Source organism: Pantherophis guttatus, chromosome 2 (genome assembly GCF_059756535.1).
Source record: "Pantherophis guttatus breed Tessera chromosome 2, ASM5975653v1, whole genome shotgun sequence".
NCBI classification, from domain to species: domain Eukaryota; kingdom Metazoa; phylum Chordata; class Lepidosauria; order Squamata; family Colubridae; genus Pantherophis; species Pantherophis guttatus.
This window is the reverse complement of record NC_142064.1, coordinates 59799089-59823907: the sequence shown is the minus strand read 5'-3', so window position 1 is coordinate 59823907 and position 24819 is coordinate 59799089. Positions and strand designations below refer to the sequence as shown.

The 24819-nt window shown below is 36.2% G+C and overlaps 1 protein-coding gene across 18 annotated transcripts in view; it reads left to right on the top strand.

Moving 5' to 3' along the window:
- Positions 1 to 20498, top strand: part of SPIN1 (spindlin 1) — a 57407-nt gene extending 36909 nt beyond the window's left edge. For all 18 annotated transcript variants that reach the window (XM_087886046.1, XM_034410049.3, XM_087886047.1 and 15 more), the window contains 4 exons: positions 9505 to 9553; positions 10738 to 10991; positions 13168 to 13401; positions 17021 to 20498. In XM_087886046.1, coding sequence (XP_087742172.1) covers positions 9505 to 9553; positions 10738 to 10991; positions 13168 to 13401; positions 17021 to 17220 — 737 coding nt within the window. In that variant the 3' untranslated portion in view covers positions 17221 to 20498. The remainder of the gene's footprint in view (positions 1 to 9504; positions 9554 to 10737; positions 10992 to 13167; positions 13402 to 17020) is intronic.
- Positions 20499 to 24819: the final 4321 nt, after the last annotated feature.

Sequence of the window (24819 nt, the reverse complement as noted above, 5' to 3'; positions counted from 1 at the left end):
CGTTTATTCATGCTGTGTGGACGTTTTTCTATCTCGATGGCTTCTCTGATTATTCTGTTGTTGAAGTGTTCAGTTTTGGCGATAGTTCTGGTCTTTTTAAAGTCAATATCATGTCCTGTGGCTTTGAGGTGTTGGACCAGGGAAGAAGTTGGTTCCTCTTTTCTAACTGAGTTCTTGTGTTCTTCAATGCGTGCACTTATTCTTCTGTTGGTTTGTCCGATGTATGTGGTGGCGCAGGCGGTGCAAGGAATTTCATATATTCCTTGATTTTCTAACTCAATTTTGTCTTTGGGGTTTCTTAGGATGGTGGATATTTTTCGGTTTGTGCAGATGCTGTCTTGATGTTGTGTTTGTGGAGGATCTTGCTGATTCTGTCTGTAGTGCCTTTTATGTATGGGAGGAGGGCTTTGCCATTTTCTTGTTCTCTGTCTTGGATTTTAGTGGGGGTTTCTTTTTGGATTAGGTTGGTGATCTTATTTCTTTGGAATCCATTGGATGTTAGTATGTTAGTGAGAGTGTGTAGTTCGGTTTTTAGGTGTTGTTCGTCAGCTAAGCGTTTTGTTCTGGAGATGAGTGTCTTGACTACAGAGTTGATCTGTGCTGGGTGGTGGTGTGAGAGTGCATGCAGATAGCGGTTTGTGTGTGTTTTCTTCTGGTAGATGATGTGTCCTAGGGAGCCATTGGATTTTTTGTAGACTAAGACATCCAGGAAGGGAAGTTGGTTGTTCGCGTTGGTTGAGAAGCCATCGAGATAGAAAAACGTCCACACAGCATGAATAAACGAGATGATACCTCCCACCTGCCAGCCATTTAGAAACCCGCCCTTATTGACAAACGAGTCCCTAACACAGAGAATGACACCAAACCCACGCTCACGAGAGCCACACAGGATGTAACCACCACACATCCACGCAGAAAGCAGACTCAAACCCACACTGATGATCAGGCATGACCACGGACCAGAAGCCAGACCACAGCTGCATCATTAGCCACTTTAAACCCCTCCAATCCATACATGAAGCAGACTGACACCCAACATGAAGAGATGGCACGGCCACGAACACGAAGCCAAACAACAGCAACACAGCTCACCAGCTCAAATCTCCCTGCTACTCAGACTAACCCAAGCACAACCAAGCCCCCACCTAAACAGAACACACACCCAGCCAATCAGAGCACAGCCAAGCTCCCATCCAATCAGTTCACACCCCCACTGGCAGTTAAAAGGAAGAAACGGCTGTGATCACACACATTGCTCCTAGAAGCACGAAGCCGAGAACACCAGCCTGAAGATGACAAATGAGACTTCTTCGAAACGTTGCCAAGACATCTCCAATTTTACGCGGGAGAAAACCCGAATAACCAAAGATAGATAGATAGATAGATAGATAGATAGATAGATAGATAGATAGATAGATAGATATGCATATTCTTTCTAGCCAGGTTTTACCTACGTAAGCTATGATGTTATGCAGCCCTGGTTCTGTGAAATCTCATTCACAAGTTTCTGGGCTTTTTGTTTCTTGCTGACAGACAGCAAACTGTGTTGCTTTTTGGGGGACTCAGATAGCCATATATATATATAGGAATATATACATATAGACTACTTTCAAGGCAGATACATTACTGTATATCTCCTTGAACTTTTAAGAACATTTTCAGAACGTGTGAAGCTCTGCCATTGTTGAAGGCATTGAGGAATTTGGTAATGAAATATCTCTGAAACAATTAACTAATGGATGGTGTGTGTATGTGCGTGTGTGTTGTAGTGAATATTGCATGTATGGCTACATTTTAATATTAAGTTTTGATTATTATAGGTTTAAAATGTAGGACCAGAGACAGTGCTGGATATTTGACATCACTACATAATTGATTCTTCAGCTACACTGCAGAAGAGCGGCAGTAATTACTGTATTTTCTGACATATAAGACAACTTTTTAACACATGAAAATCTTCTCAAAAGTTGGGGGTCGTCTTATTGTCTTATTGTTGTTGTGACTCCTCTCCTGCGCGAGCTGCATTGGCTTCCGGTGGACTTCCAGGTGCGCTTCAAGGTGTTGGTGATCACCTTTAAAGCGCTCCATGGCTTAGGGCCAGGGTACTTACGGGACCGCCTTCTGCCACCAATAGCCTCCCACCGGCCGGTTCGCTCCCACAGAGAGGGCCTCCTCAGGTTGCCGTCGGCCAGACAATGCTGGCTGACGACCCCCAGGAGGAGAGCCTTCTCTGTGGTGGCACCTACCCTATGGAACAATCTACCCCCAGAGATACGAGTGATCTCCGACCTCCGGATTTTTCGTCGGGCCCTAAAAACTTATTTTTTTCAGTTAGCCGGTCTGTCCTGATTTTAGGGTTAGTTTTAAAATTTTAATATTTATTTTAATTGACAAGTTTTAAATTATGGGCCAAATTTATAAATTATTTTAACTTTATTTTTTAACTGTGATGTTTGTATAGATGTTTTTTATCTGGCTGTTCACCGCCCTGAGTCCGAAAGGAGAAGGGTGGTATAGAAATTCGAATAAATAAGCCGGTATACGGCGTGCTGAAACTTACTTCCGAGCCGGACTAGAGAGACTGTCCTTCTCCAGCTTCAGGGACAGGCGCCCTCTAGCTGAGTCACCGTGCGCTGCATCCCGGCCAGCCGCTCCTGGAGCAGCTCCCTCTCCCTGCTCTCAGTGGTTTTCTCATGCCGATAGTATCACATTGTGTACTACCGCTCGGATCGTCTTGGAGACAGGGAGGGCTGGGCAGGCAGGGAGAGCTGACCCACCCAATCCAAGCAGGCTTTGTATGCCGTGTGCACAGAAAATACATCGCTTGCCATGATTGGCTGTTTATTGTATACTGGGTTGGATTGGCGATTCTGTGGGAAGGCAGGGGGAAGCAGGAGCATCTGCACTTCAGCCAATTCTAATGTTGGAACGGCGGATCGCTAATGAAGTTTGGTGTGCATCTTATCTGTGGTGAAAAAACAGAGTCTATCTGATGAGCAGATACATGTAAATACAGTACAGCACCAGCATCTGTACATACAGTACAGTACAGCACCAGTATCTGTACCGGTTGATACAGTACAGCACCAGTATATACAATACAGTATACAAATGGCTAACAGTCAAGGCCCCATCATGGCTCCACCAGCAAGAAGAAAGAAATATGAAGCCAGTTTCAAACTTAAAGTTGTAAACTTTGCCATGAAACATAATAACTGTGCTGCTGCAAGACAATATGGAGTAACAGAAAAGATGGTTCGGGACTGGAAAGCAAATGAAAAAGCATTAAAGAGTATGCCAAGGGGTAAGTGTGCATTAAAAAGAGGCACCGCACATTGGCCAGAACTCAAAAAACATGTAGGAGACATGGTGAATGAGCATCGCCAAAACTGTTATGTAGTGACACAAAATAAAATTCGTTTGTTTGCACTTCACTGGGTCAAATCTAACCCAGATCACAGCAACAGATTTAAGGCCACTGTATCCTGGTGTACTAAGGTCTTGGAAAGGCATAATATGGTCCTGAGGCAAAAGAAGAAAATTGCACAAAAATTACCTGCAGATCTTGATGCCAAAGTAGTTTCCATCGATACGTACTACCACAGCGCAATAAACATGGCTATGCGTTAAGTAGTATCGGAAATATGGATGAAACTCCAATGAATTTTGATATGGTTGGAAATAAAACTGTCCATCCAAAAGGTGAAAAAACAATTTTAATTAAAACAACAGGACATGAGAAGTCCAGTTTTATACTGGTACTAGCATGCACAGCTGATGGCTCCAAATTGAGACCAATGATTATTTTTAAAAGAAAAACAATGCCGAAACTCAAGTTCCCTGTTGGTTGTTTTGTACATGTGAATGAAAAAGGCTGGATGGATGAAGAAGGGGTAAAGATAATGTATGGAGCGGCGACCAGGTGGACTTATTCAAAAACGTAGTCTACTGGTGTGGGATATGTTCAGGGCTCATTTAACTTCCAGCACCAAGCAAAGGCTTGCAAGAATAAACACAGATGTGGCAGTTATTCCTGCAGGATTGACATCGTTGGTACAGCCACTGGATGTGTGCCTAAACAAGCCATTTAAAGATCGCATTCGAGAACAGTGGAATGAGTGGATGGTTAGCGGCGAAAAGTCATTCACAAAAGGAGGAAACATGCATGCTCCACAGTTGGATGTTTTGTGCAAGTTCGTCATAAAAGCCTGGAATGATATTGATGCAGAAACAGTAATCAAGTCTTTCAAGAAGTGTGGCATATCAAATTCATTAGATAATATGGAGGAAGACTACTTGTGGCAAAATGAAGAGGAAGCCAAAGCTGAGACCACACCATCTGATACGGAATTAGATCCATACGGTGACTGCCTTACAAACGTATCACAAGATGTCATTGATGTACTTATGATATCAGATGACAAACAGGAGGATTTTGAAGGCTTTTAAAGGGAAACTCTCATGCCAGCAAAACCTGTAAAAATAGCTTGCAGTTATGGTGGGTGTTGCTGACTCGCCAGGGACTTGCCCGGCACTTGCTCTCTCTCTATTGTTTGTTATCTTCCCCCTATCATCATCAGTTCCAGTTTGGTTGACAGCTTAGAAAACAAACAGCATGGCAGCTCCCATGGGTTTATTGTCTTATCCTTCCTTTCAGCTTTAGAGTGAATTAGGAAAAGTTTAATCCAATTGCACTGTTTTATTTTTACATGTTTGATGACAAACAGCCTTATGTTTATAAGTGACAGTTTTCCTGCTAACTACCTGCATGTCATAAGCATTTGAATTAAAATTACCATATTGAAATCATATCTGATGTTTTTTAATTTTTATTTGGTGTGCGTTGGAAGAGGGGTAGTCTTATACGGCGAGTATAGCCCAAACCCTATATTTTAACAGGAAAAGTAGGGGGTCGTCTTATACTCCCAGTCATCTTCTATGCCGGAAAATACGGTAGTTTATTTCTGGGTTCAATTCAAAGTGTTTGTTATCATCTTAAAGCCATTTCACCCCATAGGCAGTATAAATTTTGTTTGAAGTTATTATTTGTTTGCCTTGCCTATGTTTACTAGCTAATTCTTATTAGAAATGTTTATAATACTTTTTAGATCTTTTTCCATTTTTAATTTGTATGTTTTTAATGTTATAAGCCATTCAAAGCATACGTGCATGGGATATAAATATTCCTTATTGGTCAAGATTACTCAAGCATTAAGTTATCAGGATAGCCAAATTATTTTTGTAACCTAAATTGATTATAACTGTTGTAAGCCAGAAGAAAAAAAAAATCACCATTAGTAAGCAATTATATCATAGGAGATAAAGGCATTGACATTTTAAAACGAGGGACATGATTTCGATTTATCATGAATATTTACTTTGCTCATATTTGCAGTATATATCAATATAAAACAAGAATATAAAATACCAAATTATAATTTAATTAAAATAATTTTTAAAAATTTTCTCAAAATGATAATATAGAGTTTAAATCTTAGTATTAGATTTGTGCCTAGTTGCCCAGATCCATCAAATAAATGCACAGAATTTAGCTGTTTCTATACTACCTAATCAATCTGGCTAAAAAAAATTTTTTATATAAGATGACGGAATTGCGCAGCAACTGTCCAGGTAAAGTTGGAGACGCTGACACAAAATTGTAGCCTTTTGCATAAATATAAATATATTTAACATTCAAATTTGCAGCAGTTCTTGTCATCATCCAGTAAAGGAAGAACACAAGATAGTCAGGAATACAGGAATATCATGAGGTAAATCTGAACAGTATATAGAACAGGCAGAAGAAAAAGGAGGGAAAAAAGGGAAATTCCCCCTTTATACTTAGAGCAACCAATCATAGCATAGATTGCATCATGCATGAGTCAGCACTCTAACTAATCGTCTACAACTGTATGTAGGCCTGTTGTACACTTTATTGTTCCGGCCAGTAAATTCAGTATTCTAACAAAAGATCACTGCTTAAGAGAACTTAGTTCACTGATTTTCCTGCTCTAGAACCACAAGAGAATTTCTGACAAAAGAAAAAATGCAGTAGGTTTGTCTATTTTTTTCATGAATGAAAAATCTGCTATTATTTGGTTGTTGTTTTTAATTATCAGAGCACAATATAAATATATCTGGCTTGAATACAAACTAGCATGGAATAGGAACTGATAGTCATTGAAACCCAATAGTGGAAAAGGAAATATAATTATGTTTTGTTAGATTAGCAATTAACAGGTAATAAAATAAATATCAAAATATTGTGTTAGATACTTAATCTGTATAGAAACTTTCTATACTGTTTTCTATTGTGTATCAACATACTTAGATGTTATTGCTTAGATCCATTTATGGTTTTGTGAATGAAGATATAATGCACATTTGTGATAAATAATAATCAGAACACACATTGCATTTTTGTTTTCTCTGTTTAGAAGATCCAAATGCTATGACTTTGTCAAAACAGTGACAAACCCCCTTCCATACCCATTTCATAAATGCTGGATGTATCACCATAAGTTGCTTTCCTTGTATTTATGTAAAGTAATGTATTATTGTGTTGTGTTGTGCATTAAATCATCATTGTAGTGACAATCTGCCAGTTGATAATCTTTTATCTGATAATTTCAGTGAACACTTAAACCAATGATGACACTAGATAACTGTGATAGCAATTCTTTCTGCTGCTGTTGCTAATATGAAAATATCTGGCTTTTGCCCACCCCCCAAAAAAATGTAAAGGCAAAAAAATGTAAAGGCAAGGTTTATTCTTTAAATTGAATAATGAGAGAATCTACTAATGTCTTCAGTCGAATTATATGACAAGCTCCTTTTATAATAGGATCTCCCTTGTTGTATTGTTGCTACTAAATCTTCTAGGCTTCTTCTAAGTCTTTTTTCTGTTCTACAGAATATTTATAATGTATTTTCAGTTACATGGCCCATCTTAAACGTCCAAGTAGCCATATGTTACTTTCCAAAGCTGTATTTTGGGCCATAGACTATATCTTAACTGCAATGTTAGGTATTCAACAACATGTCTGGCACAATTTTAATAAAAATGGTTCTATTAGTAGTAACTACATTAGAATATCAAAGCTGTGGCTCTGATATCTTGCTTTAAAAAAGTTAGGCAGTGAATTGTTACTCTTCATGATTTCATTTGATTATAGACCAGTACCTAATATATGCATTTCAGCTTTTTTGTCCTAACTGATACTATGTGCGGGTTTAGCCAGCCTTTGGGGATAAAAATGAAAATTCTAATATTAAAAAATGTGATGCATATCTTAAATTGCACTGCAGCTGATGCCCTTGATAACATTAAGGGTTTCTTTAGAAGGTTCAAGAGTGTATTTTCTGAATGCAAATCTGTTAGCTCCCAGTTTAAGGAAAGGGAAAGGATTACTATTCAAGCAGGTACTTGGCCTAGCCCAAGCAGACTTAATTGTTCGTGTTTAATAGCTTGTCAGAATATGTTAATACATTTCTTGATATCACATTAATTTCATTTAATATGCTTTTTTGCCAATTTTGAATTACTATGCTTGAAAATTTTGTGCAAAACAACTTAAATACTAGGTTATTAGTAGTGTACTCAACAAATGCCTATGAGCTGTATCAGTAGTCCTCAATTTATGACCACTATTGGGACTGAATCACTAAGCAATGTAGTTGTTAAGTAAGTCAGCACAATACCAGTTTTAAGCCCATTTTTACTGTGGTCATTAAGCAGATCACATGCCTGTTAAGCAAATCTGGCTTCTCCGACTGACTTTGCTTGTCATCTGAGAAAGTCGCAAATCATGATCATGAGACTCTGCAACTTTCATAAATGCAAGCTGGTTGCCAAGCACCCAAATTGTGATCATGTGACTTCACGGATAGTAGGATGGTCATAACTTCAAGGGTAGAGTATAAATTACTTTTTCCAAGGCTGTTATAACTTTGAACCCATTAGGCTCAAGCCCAAAAGACAGAGACCCAATTGAGTCCTATCCTTTATTTGCTTATACTTAATAGACAGAATCTTGCCAGAGTAAAGCTATAATTTTCTAAGCTACTAGATATATCCTGAGAGATTCTAGAACACAGGTGTCAAACTCGCTGCGTCACATGACATTTCACAATGTATTTTCCTTCGTGGAACTGGAGTTGGCATGGCCTGTGTGTGACGCATCCGGCCCACGGGCTGCAGTTTGACAGCCCTGTTCTAGGATGAGGCTACTCTTAACCTCTTTCTTTCTCACCCCTCCATCTCAGGACTACGCAGATCTTGATCCAGATCTCAATCTGGGAAAGTTCTGAGTTGGCAAAATCCCCTCCCCCCCCTCCCGCTGCCGCAGATGCACATTCCATCACAGAACCATCATTAAAAGAACAATCCTAAGTGGAGAACCACCTGTCAAACTATTTTATATTTGCAGCACTTGGCTAAAGAATCTAAATCATTTGTAAACACAGATCAAAACAGCAACAAATTCTAACAATTCTGGAATAAAAGACAAAACTGATATGATAGGGTTGCATTAAAAAAAAATCTCATTTGGTATAATGACTAGGTTGGTATGCCACTATGCCAGCATTTAGCAACCACATCCAAGTTACAAAGACACACAGTATTTGTCCAAAATGGACATTGTCTTGCTCTTTTCAAATTAAGAAAAAGTTTTGGCAGGATAAATGCTTCTGTATGGTTGGCTTGTTCTTTTTTAAGTCAGATTTACATTATATTTGTAGAGATATTGTAAAGATTTATGGGGTATTAACAATGCATAGGGTTCCTAGAACATGACTAATCATCACCATATACAAGACACACTTGGGATATGTTTTAAAAATAATTTCCTATAATTTCAGGTTTTATCAGATATTTTCATTATGATCATGGAGGTAGCCCAAAATATTCTTGATCTGCAGAAATTGATACTGTTTTACCTTTGATAATTAGCTCTTTAACAGTATGAGAACCAAAACAGCTGTGTAAGAAAGCTATTTAACCATAATATTTGCCTTAATTTGAAATATAAAATCCCAATAACGTGAAAGATTTTTTTTTCTATGCGGGGACCTAAGCAAGCCTAGTTATAGATTCTGCCTCCTGTCATTGGAGACTGACTGTATTTAGGGAGAGACAAATAACAAAGACTAACATTATCTGGCAACATGAATGTTTAAGCACCAAAATTTATTTGACGTAATTTCATCTGATAATTCTACAGTTTATAAAAGAAGGGAGGTTATTCATAATGTTGGGATAGAAAATGTATGCTCTTCTGCTATATTCAGGCAAAACTAATTTTGAATTATGAATACCAAGGTATCTTTGGGGACAGGGGTAAAAGTTTAATTCACTTGGGCTGATTTAAATTAGGATAGATTAGATTTGATTGATATGCTCTGTGTATAACCACAGCAAATGCTCTGTGAAATAAGAATAAAGTTTAAACCTTCCCATCATGCAACTTTGCCTCTTAGTTCTTGTTTTCTTCTTTCTTGTAGGGCATGCAGGTGTCTCTGCCAGCATGATGAAGAAAAGAGCTTCCCACAAGTAAGTAATGTTGTCATTTTAATCTCATGCTTTCCCTTTTTATGAGGGAGCTGCAATTGTAGAGTTTCGTGAAGAGCAAGCTGTTCCTTGTGTGATCTGCAAATCTTCTGCTTCTCAAAAAACTAAGTTATCTGGACATTTTCAGACTTTATCCTTTATCTAACTTGGGCATTATGAGAAGACTTATCTCCTCTTGTGTTCTCTTCTGTAATATATCAATTTTATCATGTGGTCCTTGTGCAAAAAAGTGCTAAGGAATGTAGAATATGAGATGTATAAGATGGACAACGATAAGGTTATAGAGTTGAAAGGTATTTTTATCCCATCCCAACCTACTGCTGTATAATAATATTAGCAAGAAATAAAAACTATTATATGACCCACGCTGAATTTGTGTTAAGCAACATTAGTTATTCATGGTAAGAGTGGTAAAGTTTTTCTACACCTCTAAAATCAAATCTCATATATTCAAGATTAAGGAATTTTCTGCATGGAAACAAACATAAGGCTGTTAGGTTTTCCAAAGCCTTGGCTGTAATTTCTCATATACCCAAATTGTCTCAAGTGTTTCCCAGCCCTGGGAGGCTTTTTTGAGAGAATACAAACCACCTGTCAAGTTGCAGGGTGGGAACAGGGGGAAAAACATTGTTTTTAATAAATACAGAATGTTATGCTTTGGAGCCAAAAATTCTAGTAGAATCCATATTTTTGAAATCAGATAGGTAAAATAAATTTATGTTAGTTACAAAACATATTTCTAGGAAAAGACTAGTGTTTCCTTGGCCAAGATCAGAGCGCTATATTAAAATGGAAATTTTCTGGAGTTTAGCCAGAGTCCACTCCTGAGATAATTCTAGAATCACATGAAATAATTTTAGAAAGATCCAAGACTTCATCTCTCAAATGAGGATATATTTGGAAGGAGATATAGCCATAGTATCATTTACTGAATGTATTGCAAATATACTGTGGACTTGGCTCCTTGCTGAAAATTGTGTCCATGTGTTATATTAAATAACTACATTTCCTAATAGGAACGAGTAGTTAAGTATGAGATGCTTCATATTTTTTATTAAATTGATTTGCTGCCAGTCTTGCAGTTCAAAATGACACTGAGTAGCTTCTGCAACATAATAGAATTTTTCAATGTATTTACATCTTAATGGCTTTATATACAAATACAGAAAGCATCGAAACAACGTGGGACCAAGTAAACCCATTTCTCAACCCAGGAGAAATATTGTAGGCTGCCGGATACAACATGGATGGAAAGAAGGGAGTGGGCCTGTGACACAGTGGAAAGGCACAGTTCTAGACCAGGTTCCTGTAAACCCCTCTCTCTTCCTTATTAAATACGATGGATTTGATTGTGTCTATGGACTAGAACTGCACAAAGATGAGAGGGTTTCAGCACTTGAAGTCCTTCCAGACCGAGTTGGTAAGTATTTTGATGGAGACTAGAAGCATTGGGTGTTAATCGTCAAATAGCACCACAGGCTATAGAAGTGAATGGATAATAATTTTCTGCACTAGGGAATGTTAGATAGAAAATTTACTGATTTAAAAATAATCCCCACATATCTTTATAAACAGCTGCCAACTGAACATAGTACCTGTTTAAAGTGCAAATATAAACATTTTCCTATCCCACAAAGCAGCAAATTAAAATATAAAAAATTGTTTGGCAAATGATAGTGAACCTGCAAATGCGTCCAGTTTACTAAGAATCATAGCCTATCCCTTCTGCTGAATTCTTACCAAGTTCTCTTAGTTAACCTTTTCAAGGATGAGCTTTACATAGTAAAAGCAGTACAACAGAAGAATCCTTTTTTGTCAATAAATTAGCTTCTAAGAAAAGCACTTCCAAATAATATTGATATAAATGTTAATGGTTGTGGTAAAATTGAACAAGCTTGAGATAAGTCATTTGTTTGATTTATTAAATTTATAGCCTCTGTTCTTGCTTAATCCAGTGTTCAAGGCAGTGGTGAAATGTAAATTTTGTTACTACCGGTTCTGGGGGGGGGAGGGGGAATGTGAGTGGGCATGGCCAACTTTTTTTTTTACTTTTAAAACCATTTTTCTACAACCTCTTTGTCTTAAGAAGAGGTTAATTTAAAAATGCTTTTAAAGCCTTTGACGATCCCAGCTGGCTTGCCTGATCCTCAGAGGCTTTTTCCTTTTTTTTAAGCCTCTGACGATCCTAGCTGACTTGCCTGATCGGCAGAGGCTTTGTTTTTACTTTTAAAAGCATTTTTTCTATAACCTCTTCACCGAAGAGGTTGTAGAAAAAATGCTTTTAAAAATTAAAAAAAAAAGCCTCTGATGATTGCACGGCTCAACTGGGCAATGGGGCGGGGCAGGGATTTTTGCTACCGGTTCTCCGAATCTCTGTCTCCATCGCTACCGGATTGGGTGATTCGGTCTGAACTGGGAGCATTTCACCCCTGGTTCAAGGGGACTGGAAATACATAAATTAAAGCAAGAAATATTTGTAATATATCAGTTAAGCATGCCACACTTCCGAGTCTTTACTCACATGTAGGTATAAGTGGAGAGCACATATATATTTCTTAGAACCACTTTAATATTCTGTCAACAAGACTCTCACATTAATAAGCAGACTATTACATTTTAAATTAATTTTCAAGTTATGTTCTTTGAAAGTAGATAATATATAGAATCCATACATGTTTTTATCCTAGAAACTTTAAGAGACCTATTAATACTTCTATTCTTGCTGTTAAAAGGCCTGCCTGCCTTTATCTGCATTAGAAAAGCAAGTACTATGTATCAATAAAACTTAAGAATGAAGAAGTACAGAAATTTAATCAGGAAGCAATATTTTAAAAAGAGCCAATTTTGTATAGTGGTGAAGATACTGGCCTAAAACCAGGAGATTATGGATTCTAGCCATCCCTTATGCATGAAAATTGGCTGGGTAACTTTTCGGTTTTAAAATCACTCTTTTTCAGCCCAAACTATCTCACAGGGCTGTTGTTGTGGGGAAAGTAGGAGACAAGAGTATTAGGTATGTTTACCACCTTGAGTAAAATATATAAAGGCAGGATGTTGTTATTGTTATGGTATTGGAAAAAAAACTACTTTTCATTACAGTCATGCAATTCTTTGAAAGTGTATATTGCCTTGATAAATGTTCAGAGAAGGCCCTCCATGAAAACTATTTCACAAACAGGTTGACCTCCCATCCCTAAGAGCAAAGGAAATCAACCGAAAACATCCCCAGTTCCTAATTTCCCCCCACTGTGAATATTTCCTAACACTAAAATTCAATATCTCTTTTTTTGTTGTTATTGAAGTAACTTTAAAATTGAATCTTATTCAGTGCTCAATGCAAAATCTTACTTTAATCTAATTAGAAGTGTTTTCTTCAGCTTTTAAGTGTGATTGCTAAATATCTTTCTTGCCTAAATCCCATAAAGAGATTTTTTAATTATGTTAATCTTGAATAAAATCTTGAGTAAAATCAAGTATTTATCTAGTTTTGAGGTCAGGCAATGCTCAATTGCTGCATTTATACTGTTTTTCTGGCATCTTAAAGTAGAACGGGTATAGCTTATAATGTTAACCAAGCATTGAACTGTGTCTTTCAGCTTCGTCTCGGATCAGTGATGCCCACCTGGCAGATATAATGATTGGCAAAGCAGTAGAGCATATGTTTGAGACAGAAGACGGCTCAAAAGATGAATGGAGGGGAATGGTCTTGGCTCAAGCACCTATAATGAAGACATGGTTTTATATCACCTATGAAAAGGATCCTGTCTTGTACATGTACCAGCTCTTAGATGACTATAAAGAAGGCGATCTCCGTATTATGCCTGATTCTAGTAAGTTGATCCATATATAAAAATCAATTTAAAATTCTCAGAGTGTGCTAGAATACAGGACTTTTGAGAATAAATTTTATCACCAATATAAAGAATAATTCTTGCGAACTGACCTGAGAACTATACAAAGTGAAGAACAGAAAGGTTCTTCAATACAGTTGTTGCACATTTTGAATGTTCAGTCAAAATGAAACTTTAGGTTTCCATGACAAATACTTAATTGGAAGGGAAGGCAAGAGAGAATTGACAGCTGCAATTGGTAGTATTCACAGCCATCTGAATAGTTACCTAGATTATGTTTAAAGTTCTTAAATTTCTATTTTCCTTTTCCTTTATGGAATATAATGTTATCTTGTGTCCTGTATTTACATCCACCTATAGGAAAACTCAGATCCCACTGTTTGGGAAGATGAAGCTTACCCAAAAAATGTAAATGAATGTAGTGCTGATGTTGGGGAAGGTATGAGAGAGCCATTAAGGGGGAAAGAAAGGAGGGGGGTCATTAATAGGGGCTTGCAGAAAAGTTTGCCTAGTCCAAGATAGAAAGAAGAGTAAGAAAGAAATTCAGTATAATCTTGTCTTGATTTTATTTGGTACCAGAATTGACAAACTTGGTCAGGCTTTGAAGATTCTGTTATTTGAACTTAGTATAGTAGAGTTTTTTCGGAAATCCTTGTAATATTTGCTTTGTGACCTGCCCTACCTTAAAGGACTGACAAAAAACAAGAATATTAGTGAGGCTATGGATATCCTAAAGGGGGCAGGGCTTAAAGGGAGACTGTTGAAAATGAGAAGGTATGGCAGCACTGTTACTGCAGTTAGCCCCATCGATGTAACCTTGGCTGATCTTCAAAAAGCAAAGCAGTTGGACATAGTACTTTGCTGGAAGACCAACAGAAATTCTAGGCCTATGAACAAGATTGGGAAGATGAAAAATACTCCTAGAAGGTAATGACAAAACCATTCCTACATCACTGCCAAGAAATAATACAGATGTGCCCATTAAGTCACCAAGTGTCAAGCTTAATTCATAAGAGATTTTGTTCAGAGAATAACACGGTGTGACCTTACCCAGGATGGGAGAGAAAAAGCAGGAAAGATACAAGCTTTCTTTGCAAAACTGACTGTGCTTTGTGTAATGGGAGCGTGTGAGAGGGGCACTCCTGAAAGAGAAAGACTATAGGCTTGAAAAGAAATGGGGACCAGGAGTCACTTTTACATTGTGTTCTGGAACAAGCCCCTGAAGTATCGCCAGTTTGCCTGCAGGTATTCATGACATTTTATAATGCAGTTGTTTGTAACAGTGCCAGGAACAGTTTCTCAAATTACCACAGTTCTCAAAAAATTAGCCATGTTTTTGTTGTAGATTGTTTATAGCAAATTTGATGTTTTTATAGTATATGCATAATAATTGCAAAATGAATGGTTTTCTTTAGTCAGTGACTTCACCTTTTGTGATTTCTTAAAACGATGTTTGTTATGTTTTTGGATTTTTCCATGAGCTGGGCTTGACTCCCAGTGTACTTTCAAAGATAAGTCACTAGCATTTAACATTCTATGTCTGCCATCCGCTTCTGTGGTTTAATTTCCAGTGAGATATTTCAGTTTGAAGAGCATGGTGGGAAGACCTCCTATTATTGCCTTCTCTTGCAACTGCATACAAATTGCCTTCTTTTATTGCAAAGTTTCCTATGGCTAAAAAAAGACTAATATTCAAAGACTTCATTGTTTGTTGTGTCAGTTTGAAGCTTATAGAGAGTGTTATGGAAATATTCGACATACTGCCATAACTATTAGGCCTATTAAGTTTGATTAAAGTATTTGTTAGGTTAAGAAAATACTGTTTGGGAGTTGGTGAATCTTTCCAGTTCAGTTTAGCTCAATTTCTTCTTTTTCCCAGCATCCCATTTTTATACCAGTTTTCAATCTTTTCTGGAAACATACATGTGCATTTTGTGCTTTTATTTATGAATTGAATTGCAAAATAAAAATTGAGAATCCAGTGAAAGTATGCATGAATGTATGTGTCTGTAAGGGAGAGAGAATGTTCACCTATATGCAGAGATTTCCTCACTATCCTTGCTTGGGATATTGCGGGATCATGTATTTATTGTTTTTAAGCAGAAGCATCTGCAAAGGTCAAATGATTATTGGCACAATGAAACAAGTTTTTTTAAAGCACAGTCTATACTTAAAGCATTAAGAGGTACACCTACAGTTAATTTTTAATGGATATTTTGTCACATACTTAGTATATACATAATCTTGAACTGGTAGTTTAATTTGTTTTGGTTTTCTTTTTTACTAAATAAGATTATTACTCCAAAAACATAATGTTATTTTATTTTAAGAATTATGATTTAAAAATAGTAACTTCCTATGTATTCTATTATATGTCATGCATGTTTCTAATATATTGTAATATTATCCCAGTCTTAATAGATGCTTTATTCATTAATCCTCCATTTTTATTAGCATTTTAGACTTAGCTAAGCCATAGGCTAAATGTGTTATTATTTATTATTTAACATATGATGAGAACATAACAGAAGAGAAGTAAACAATATACACAGTCTATCTAATTATAAGTAAAACCTCTATGGGGATATGGCATGGCCTCATAATTGGATTTCTAATTCAGCTATCCAGATGATTGCATCTGGCATTACTTCATGCAGATTTTCTAGGGAACCAGAGAAATGTGCAGCGTGGACTATCTTGCACAATATGCCTAATAGTTTGCATATTAGCACCACAATCTCAACAAGGGGAATCTTTCCATTCCCACTGATACAGGGCAGAGGCACTTCTTCCAGTATCACACCTAATTAGGTTCAATTTCAACCAGACAAAGTGAGGCAGGTCAAAACCAGGTGGTTTGGTAGAGGGATCGCTAATGGTTAGACCACAAGAAGATTCTTTGGACTATTAAATGTATATGAAGTATTGATAATTGATATCTTTCTGTAAAATACTCATATAGTTTACAACATTTTAATGTGATATTATTAAGAACAAACTTTGAATGTGAAATTGTTGTTTTTTTAAATGAACAACTAACAAGAAAAATTAACAAGTATCACTTTCTATTTATTTTCTATCCTAGACAATATTTAACCTATATTAAATAAGAATTTGTTAGACTGTTCATCCTGAGTTTAAGGAGAAATAATTTTGACATTTGAAATTTTGGCTATGCTATGCTGCATAAAGTAGAATATATTTATTCTACTTTATACCCAGGTTATACATAGTTATTCATTTGAGTAAGACATTACCCATTCAATCAATCCAATTTGTCTTTGATAAAATTTTGAGAACATCCATTTTGTCTATGTATGCCATTAATATAGCTTTTGTTTTAAGGTGCTTGAAATGGATCACTAGGATAAACCTGGTAAAAGGAGTATTTCTTGCAACAATATATTCCTGGTGTTTTATTTTCATTTGTAAAGAAGCAACTTCTCTTTTGAAGAAAAAAAAAATTTGCCTTCTGCTAATCATTAGAAATGAATAAATTGACAGTGGTAACAGATAATTGTCATGAAGAAATGGACTTAAGAAGGATACATTATGTTAAAAGTTATGTTGTATCTTAATATAAACTTTGTCTTTTCAGACGATTCACCTCCAGCAGAGCGGGAACCTGGAGAAGTTGTGGACAGCCTAGTTGGAAAACAAGTGGAATATGCCAAAGAAGATGGCTCAAAAAGGACTGGCATGGTCATTCATCAAGTTGAAGCCAAACCCTCTGTCTATTTCATCAAGTTTGATGATGATTTCCATATTTATGTCTATGATTTGGTGAAGACATCCTAGACACCACCATGCAAACTTTTGCCAAACTTGTGGAACTTTTGAGTGTAAAATTTGTAGACACAGAAGACTTAACTGCTTTCCAGTTTATTTGAAAGCTTAGATGTCCCTGCGAGCCCACAATCTCTGCCAGGAAAATTATTCCATTGTGAACTGTACAGACTTTGATGTGAACATGACACATTTTATGTAGGGGAATTCCTTTTCTTAGAGGAAGTCGTGTTGGGGGGGTGGGTATCTGGATAAAGTTAGGACAAAAAAACCAGCAGCTGCAAATTCAAGCTGTGTAAAAATCTAGCAATGTAATCATTAATCTGATTTCTCCCCCTCCCCCAATTATAACTTTCCCTTGGCTTTTCACTTAACTTTTCAACTGCCAATGCAAGTGTAGCTTGATATTAAATTGCTTTCCTGTATGTAATATTAAGTTTTCTTGTATTAAACATATTACGTCCTTGTTTTGGGGGTTTGGGCAGAGATATTAAAACTATTTTAAGCAGTGTTAAGGAGTGCCTAAACCAATTAATACCAGTGTCCTATGTTCCAGATACTATTACGCCTCTGTTCATTTTAATTACAGGATAATAGAATATGGTATACATATGATGCAATTGATAAGAAAAATGCAGAGCAAGTGTTTATCAGATGTAGGACCTGGATAAAATTAAAGCAAGGATGCCTTCAGTTCTCAATATTGTTGTTGTAGGATTTTTTGTTAACTTTTAGCAGAACCCAGGTGCTTGGTGCCGTAGCAGCTTAGTCATTCATGTTAACATTAAAGAATACTACACAGCAACTATTGGGTGTCTATCAAATCTAGCAACTTAGATTCTTGTATGTGGACTAAAATCTGTTACATGTAATGACAAACCTCACAAGAGTCCTCATACATTAAAGGCTTGTCTTACCGAGAAGAGAAAGTCATCTGTTGCCTTCTATTTTGATATACTGCATTCCTTCTTGTTTCCGTATCTTCTGCTAAAGAAGGCTTCTACCTTTTTTTCTCCTGGCCTTTCTTCTTTGGGTGAGTCCAGACAAGACGTGCAATTCCAACCTATTGTCGCCTTTTGTGCTGTACATTGTATTTGCTTGAGGTATGCTGTTTAATGTGAACGACATTAAAAGAACACTAGGGCTCTGCATGCTAATGGTGCACTATCTAACGGAAGCTAGGCAGTCTCCATGGTTCAGCCATCTGCAGCCGAAGATGGATGTAAATAAGCCGTCCGCAGCTTCAGAATTCATTCTTGGGTCATTTTTTCTTTTCTTTTTTTCTTTTTGTAAAGTGATAGATTGGCGTGGCAGCTTTTTAAACCAATCAATGGAAAAATCATAACAGCAACCAATTTGAGGTGGAGCATTGCAGTGACTGAAGGACTGCTTTGCACAAGTAAATGAGAACCAAACCTCTGCTTAACTACAAGGCTGAGGAGTTTTAGAAAGTGTTGCTGATCAGCTTTTTGAGGTTAAGTTTACCTCTGGTGTGAGTATGCATATTAAAGTCCATGCAATTTAAACTTTTTTTTTTTTAGTTTTGCCTGAATTCATATTGTAGCCTTAAGGCTTGTGCCTCATTATGCTCTTTAATGGTAATACTCACCGTATATAAACAGTATCTTAAAATTTCTTGACCATTGCTACTATTGCATTATGTCCAGTATTTCATCACAGGCAACCAAAGGCAAGCTGTTGTCTTTTCCATGAAGAGCTTTTCCAACGCAGTTTTTAAGCCCTGAGTACCTGAGTCATGATGTTCCTGTGTTCTTGAACAAAGTGAGCAGATTTGCGACCCAGTGTTTTTCATCCAGCAGATCTGTATGTTTTCTATTGACTCTTTAGAGTCCTGCATGTAAATCTCAAAGCTGAGCCTGGCTCCATGAGCCCAAGTTGATATTTGTGGCACAAGAATGAGTGTGTATTAAACATACACAAGAGAAACACATAAATGTAGTACTTTGAATTGTGGGCTACATAAACTAAAAATCCAGAGTATATCTCAAGATACTTGCTAAGGATTAAGTAGAACGAAAAGATCATGTTCAAAGAGCTTGTGATGAGGTGATTTCTGCAAGTCTCTTAATAATACACCACATTCTGCCAGTTTAGAGTAATCTATATTCTGTATAAATTTTATGGGTTTTTAAGTGTCCACATTGTCTGCTTTTTTGATAGCTTAGACCACCTTTTTTCTGTTTTTGAGCTAGAGACTTAATTTTATACCCTGCCCATCTGTTTTGGGCTTCATTTTAGGCTCATATTTCAGATCTGCATGCAGTGCTTGTCACCCTGGTAACTAATGTTGGTCCCTTGCTCCAGGGATTCAGCATTGGTTTCCAAGTTATTACAAGCTTGTGGTGGCACAAGCTATGGATCTGTGTATAAAAGTTACTGGCCTTTCTCCATTTACCTGCTGTAGTATTGTATATTGTGTGTTTTATGTGATGTCAGGCTGCCCTGTAAAATTTTAAGACAAAACTTAAATGCAGACCATCCCTTTTTTGCATGCTTAGAAGGTAGAATGTTCAATGTAAGAAAGTTAAAGTTGCATGTTTAAAAAATGTTTAGGTTTTTAGATTTTTTTATTTTGTTTTGTTTTTTTGGGTTTTTTTTTTTTTTTGGTGAATTTGCTTATTGTGCTGTTTTAATGGTGGTAGTAGGATTAAATGCACTGGTGAGGCAAACATAGTGCCAACAGGAGGTAACTTTCCAGTTGTATGTGTCATGCAGCGTTTGAAGGGACCATGTACTTTGTTCAAAAAGAAATAAAAATTAGTTCAAATTAGTACTAGGCTTTTTTTGTGCCAAATCCTAAATTGTGATGAAGTAGAATCATATTAGAAACCCAGGCAATAGTGCAAAAAGCTATTTTTGCTGGATAATTTTTAACTTCCTTAAATTGGTGCATTTTAAAAATTAAGACTTCTCCATGGATATATTAATTGCAACCATTTCAAAGAACCAAAAAATAAAAAATAAAAATGTGTGGTTCCTTGGAAATGCTGTGCTTTTTATATTTTTCATCATTAGTGCAATTTGGATGGTTCTTGCTATGTGTATAGTTCAAAGGTCTTCGTGTTCACATTTTAAAATTAGGTAAATGACTTCATCTCTAGAGCTTGGTTTCATTTTTTTTTTAATGATGTAGACAGTTCCCTGTTCTCTGCATTTAGAAGTATAAACACTTTAAATCTTTAAATCTGTTACTTAATTCTGTAAGTAATTTTTATAATTATGATGTAACTCTATCCTTAAAACATTTAAAATAAACCCTTTATGTGCAACTTACGACTGTAAATCTTGTTCTCATAAGACAAATGTGATGTGTTCAAATTGAAGAGAAATTTCTTCCATTTTATAATTAAAATGAAATTTTAAAAAAATACTCCATTTTGTAATTAAACTATTTTAACAATGAAAAATTATGCTGATAAATATTAGGCAATACTTTTTTTAAAAAAAATCATACAAAACACCAAACAGTTAAATGCAATACGTCAGCAGTTGAACTGAATCATTTAAATTGTTGAAACCAAACAGCTGAAAAGATAAATGTTTCATTACCTTGTCCCTGCGTTATAGTTAAACAATATAAAGTTGTATGCAAACATTTAGGCATCCTTAGTAAAATTGTATGTTCAAGTGAATCCTCAAGTGGACAGAAGTTGATACATCTGAATGTACAAAGTTTAAACACAAATTTGCAGATTCAAAAAAAAAAAAAAAGTGACCATGGCAGTTGGAAACTATTTGAAGCACAACTCCTTTGTAACATCTTTAGCAGAAATAAAGGCTCCCAAATATTTCCTGCAATGAGGCCATCTTGCTATTATTTGGATTTTTCCCCTCACTTTTCTTTGCAGAAATTCTTCTAATATCAAATTATTCTCAGGACCGCTTGTATGTACATGTATGAATAATAATCAAGCCTGGGGACTGTGAAGACTACTCCAAACCCTTTCTCTTTTTACCTGTAAGTACTTCATGGTTGATTTGGAGATATTTATTTTTAGCTATTGCTAAAAACATTGTACTCCAGGCAGCTTACAGAACATATAGACTAAAAATGCAATATGAAATAACAAGAATTAAAACAAGCTTCAAATAAATGCTGGTTTAAATTAATATCACAAATATTCCTAGATTATTGTTTAGTTGAAACATTCAATCTCTTCTCAGCTTCAGATTCTTCACTGATAAAAGACATTAGCTTTTCAATGGTTTTAGGAATAATTTTATGGTTGGGGGTCACCACAACATGAGGAACTGTATTAAAGCGTCACAGCATTAGGAAGGTTGAGACCCACTGATCTAAACCTTCCAGTGGTCATTTGCAGTGACCTGGAATTCTGTTTTGCATATATGGCCAGTTTGCAGACATTTTTCTTGGGCTTCAAACTAACGTCCAGCATGATCTACCCGAAAATAAGCCCTCTACTGAAATTATTTAAACGCATGCACAGCCGGTCCTCACCATTTCATAGAACATTTTTCCTGGAGGTAATGCAGCTCCAACCGATCTTGCATTAATTAAGCAAGTAAAATCGATACATGCCTTTAAACCTAATTTATTGCAGGCATCCACTACTGCTGCTTTGATTTATTTTGTGCTATCTTTAAAAAAATTATCTGTTGTGTTATATACTCACCAGCCAGAATCTAGTGAGATTGGGGGCATCTTAAAAATATTCCCAGGTGAATTGGAACATAAAAGTTTTTACCATATACATTTTTTCTTTATGTGAGGATTCACTGAAACATGCTATTTTATCAGTGCCAACATTTTTGCATACAACTATTTGATAATGATCTAGGAAGCATTTTTTTAAAATTTATGCCTATATTGAATCCATAATCAGAGTGCAAATGTGAGAACTGCTGGACGAATGACAATTGAATGCATTTTTAAGAGTGGCTTTTCTTTTAGGCCCAAGCCGAGAGACAAGTCAGTGAAATCCATTTGAGTCCAACCCTTTTATTTGCTTACACCTAATGGCCAGAATCTTGCCAAACTTAAGCTATAATTGTTTAAGCTACTAGCTATATCCTGGGAGATTCAAGGGTGCAGTTATCCCAAACCATTTGTTTCCTCTCACCTTCCATTTCGAGACTGCAGTCTTGATCCAGATCTCTTTCTGGGAAAAACTCTTGAGTTGGCATTATTCACCCATCTGCTGCTGCAGGTGCACGTTCCATCACATATTCAAAGGTATTAAGACTGGCTAATACTATATCTTATATTGCTAATAGTACACATTGAAAGGGAGAATAGAACAGTTACGAAATGAATGCTTGAAAATTCAGTTGACTGGATAGAGTGGAAATGAAACATTTCAATGATCAGCAGGCACATATAACTTGGGAGAGGAGAGCAGAAGACACATTGATGATACAAAGTAGATTCAACCAGGATTTGAGGGGTCTTAAACTATGTTCACCCTACTTTGGGACTATATTTTTCAAGTATTACTGACTTCAAAATAGCATTGAACAATGTCATTGGTATTTAGCCTGTGGCCAAAGTTAGGCCATCAAAAAGAGCTTTGAGGGCCACAATGGTCACATTCATGTAACTTTTTGACACTGACCAAAACTTCTCTTTCTTTGAAATAGAATGTATTTTCATTGAAACTGGAGCTTCACTGCTAACTTGTGTTACAGAGAATTCAAAATTTAATCATATCTATAGGTTGTTTTCCAGTAATTACATTTTCCTGCCACTTTACTCAAAATACTAATATCTAGCTTTTCTATCAGCGCTACTCAAAATTTCTTATGAAACAAAAATGCAATCTCTCTTTAGGAACCAGTAAAATGATGAAGTTAAATTTTTTCATAAAACAACACATAGTAGCCAGTCAGTAAAACAGATTAAGCACATGAGTAAGAAAGGTCTGTTAAATAAATGTTTGGCTTATATATAGAATAAAGGGAGTAAAATGAGGAATTAAGGAAAGAGTCCTAAGGATAATTATGGCAACCTAAAGCTTTTTTACTATTTCCAAATCAAATGTGATTCTGATGGAGCTACGCAATGTTTCTGTATGCAGTATTATTAAATCCCCTTTTCCAAGCAGTGGGAAGGAAACCTAAAGTACTATCAGGTTTTTTAAACAGACTGTTACATATTTACTGCAAGAAGGCAATAATAAATGGCTCTCATGCTTTGAAGAATGAAAAAATCTGATAGCCTATTCTAGGTTGAAGATGTACCCTATTTATGATTGTATTGTAAAGTAGGGTTTGAGTAGAGGCCTTCATCAGAGGCTTGGTAAAAAGGTCATCCCACTTCAGCAGAAGAATAAGACATAAAGTCTATTATTATCAGGAATCAAGCTTAATTCAATATGCTTGCTTCCATATTTGGCAATTCCTTGTCTGCCCACTATGTACCCAAAAGAAAAAAGTCAGAAAAGATGGGCTTGTTGCAAAGTAACTAAGTCCCCCTCACTCAATATTTCCCCAAGATTTGCCTCCTTGGAAAGAGACAAATGATTATCAACAAATTTCTCCAACCAAATCTGATGGGCATAAAACTGAGGAAAGACATTTATGCTTTGTACAGATTTGGTGTGGTTTTAAAGATTTTAAATTTTAAATGTTGTTTTGAGGAACAACATTTCCATATGGCACAGAAACCCCTCCATACATATTTACAATGAATAAATTACCCCTTTATCAGCCATTTCCCTTTAAAACTAACAATGAGAAACACTGTGTAAACCTTGGACCAGCAATATTCTAAACCAAATATTCCAGTTGGCTGAGGAATTCTGGGAGTTGAAGTCCACACGTGATAAAGTTGCCAAGGTTGAAAAACAATGTTCTAAACTGCCTCTCAGAGAGTTTGACTTTTAAAGAAGAAAGAAACCGTTGAAAGGTTTGAAATGAATAACAATTGTTATATTTAGTGAAAGGGAGAAGAATAGGGACATTACAGTTCTCTGGAACTGCACTAAATGGCAGGTGGTGGAACTGATTGGGTTCAGATGAGGGGAAGATTATGAGGTGGCTTTAAATCAAAAGCTGTCTGACTGGGAAATGTGGATTACTTTGGACTGAAATAAGAGACAAATTCACAAATTTCATTTCCTGTGTGGGAAGCTGAGTTACACTCTAGATTTCAAATTTTGCTGGAACCAAACTTCCTAAAATGAAAAAAAATTGTATGAATCTGGAGTTACGAATAATTATATTGTCATTAGGTTGGGCAAGAAACACAATTTTTAATCAATATTTCAATAGTTTAAACTAGTATCATAAAAGTGTTTCATGTGCCAAGGGTAAAGCTTGCACAGGCAAAACGCCCAAACTCGTCTGGGACTTGCTTAGAAGTCTAGACTAAAACCAGTTTCTATTAGCAAAAATGCCACAAAGCTTTGACAATATTCCCAGTTTTCTTCTGCAAAACTTTCCTAAATGTTACAGACAGTAAGATTCAAAATTTCTTAAGGAAACAATTATAAATGGCAAAATATTACAGTTGGAATTTCTTCCAGCAAGTTAATTTTTGCAGACGGGGAATTTTTAAAGCAAAAGAAAAAAGAAAATAAAGAATTCTCGGTTTGGGAAAACATACCTTTGATGACAATCCAGTGGTTGCTT